General features: G+C 35.0%; 1 protein-coding gene across 1 annotated transcript in view; it reads left to right on the forward strand.

Moving 5' to 3' along the window:
• Nucleotides 1-445, forward strand: part of LOC137638175 (uncharacterized) — a 1589-nt gene extending 1144 nt beyond the window's left edge. Inside the window, exon 2 of the mRNA XM_068370260.1 lies at nt 1-445. This exon is cut by the window's left edge and continues 237 nt beyond it. Coding sequence (XP_068226361.1) covers nt 1-343 — 343 coding nt within the window. The 3' untranslated portion in view covers nt 344-445.
• Nucleotides 446-1695: the final 1250 nt, after the last annotated feature.

Below are 1695 nucleotides of genomic sequence, written 5' to 3' on the forward strand. Positions count from 1 at the left end.
GCATCAGAATTCCGGTTTAAGAATACGCCAGCCTCAGAATTCTGGTTTCACAGTACCACAGCATCAGAATCCAGAATACCAGTATCAGAATTCTGGATTTAGAGTACCACAGCATCAAAATCCAGAATACCAGTATCAGAATTCTGGGTTTAGAGTACCACAGCATCAAAATCCAGAATACCAGTATCAGAATTCTGGGTTTAGAGTACCACAGCATCAAAATCCAGAATACCAGTATCAGAATTCTGGATTTAGAGTATCACAGCATCAGAATTCAGGATTCAGAGTACCACAACCACAGCATCCCCCATCTTCTACGGACCGTTTTGTTTGGTCAAAATAACATTTTGTTGATTTTTCAAATATATATGTTACGTAATTCCTCATTTCGTTATTTATGTTATGATTTATATCAATTAAAGCTACCTGATCAAAATGTGTTAAACAATGATAAATTGTATTTTATTTCATCCACTTAAAACCCAAGAACCAACAGTGCTTGAAAATATATGATTACATGTCCGCGGAACTGAAAGGTAATGCGTTTAATACACTGTGTCGCACTCTGTCAATTGCACGATTACACAGACCATGAATAACAGAGCGAATTACTGTTTGTATTTAGGTTCGTATTTATAATATAAGCTATGATATATTGGTTTGGTATGAGAGAGAGAGAGAGAGAGAGAGAGAGAGAGAGAGAGAGAGAGAGAGAGAGAGAGAGAGAGTTTGATATTTATAATATAAGCTTTGATATATTTTTGGATGAGAGAGAGAGAGAGAGAGAGAGAGAGAGAGAGAGAGGAGAGAGAGAGAGAGAGAGAGAGAGAGAGAGAGAGAGTTTGATATTTATAAAACTTGCTTTGATACATTGATACATTATTTTTATGAGAGAGAGAGAGAGAGAGAGAGAGAGAGAGAGAGAGAGAGAGAGAGAGAGAGAGAGAGAGAGAGAGAGTGGGTTTGATATTTATAAAACTTGCTTTTATACATTGATACATTATTTATTTTTATGAGAGAGAGAGAGAGAGAGAGAGAGAGAGAGAGAGAGAGAGAGAGAGAGAGAGAGAGAGAGAGAGAGAGAGATTGATATTTAGAATATAAGCTTTAATGTATTGTTTTAGAATGAGAGAGAGAGAGAGAGAGAGAGAGAGAGAGAGAGAGAGAGAGAGAGAGAGAGAGAGAGAGAGAGATATTTATACTATATGCTTTGATGTATTGTTTTGTATGAGAGAGAGAGAGAGAGAGAGAGAGAGAGAGAGAGAGAGAGAGAGAGAGAGAGAGAGAGAGAGAGAGAGAGATAATTATAATTATTATGAGTCTCATTTGTATTATCATTATTGCAAGCTTGAAAAACTCCAGATCTAATATGTAAACAAGAAATGAATTTGTTGTTAAAAGAGAAATATCTTGACAAACTGCATTAAATATTATGCTCGTCAACAATTGTCTTAAAGCTGACGTTATAACTGCACGTCAAAAACACAAATATTCCGTAATGTATTATCTACCTTTTTAATTATGATTGATGGAAAGGAAACTATGTGTGTGAAATATATAAGCACCAATAATTTATATGAATTATTTTAATTTGATAAACGTGTTTACGAATAGATATCAGTTCAACACACGGAAAATGACATAAACGTTATATGCAATCGTCACCAATTGCGTATATTCCGTTTAGAATAAACC

Source organism: Palaemon carinicauda, chromosome 3, assembly GCF_036898095.1.
Source record: "Palaemon carinicauda isolate YSFRI2023 chromosome 3, ASM3689809v2, whole genome shotgun sequence".
NCBI classification, from domain to species: Eukaryota; Metazoa; Arthropoda; class Malacostraca; order Decapoda; family Palaemonidae; genus Palaemon; species Palaemon carinicauda.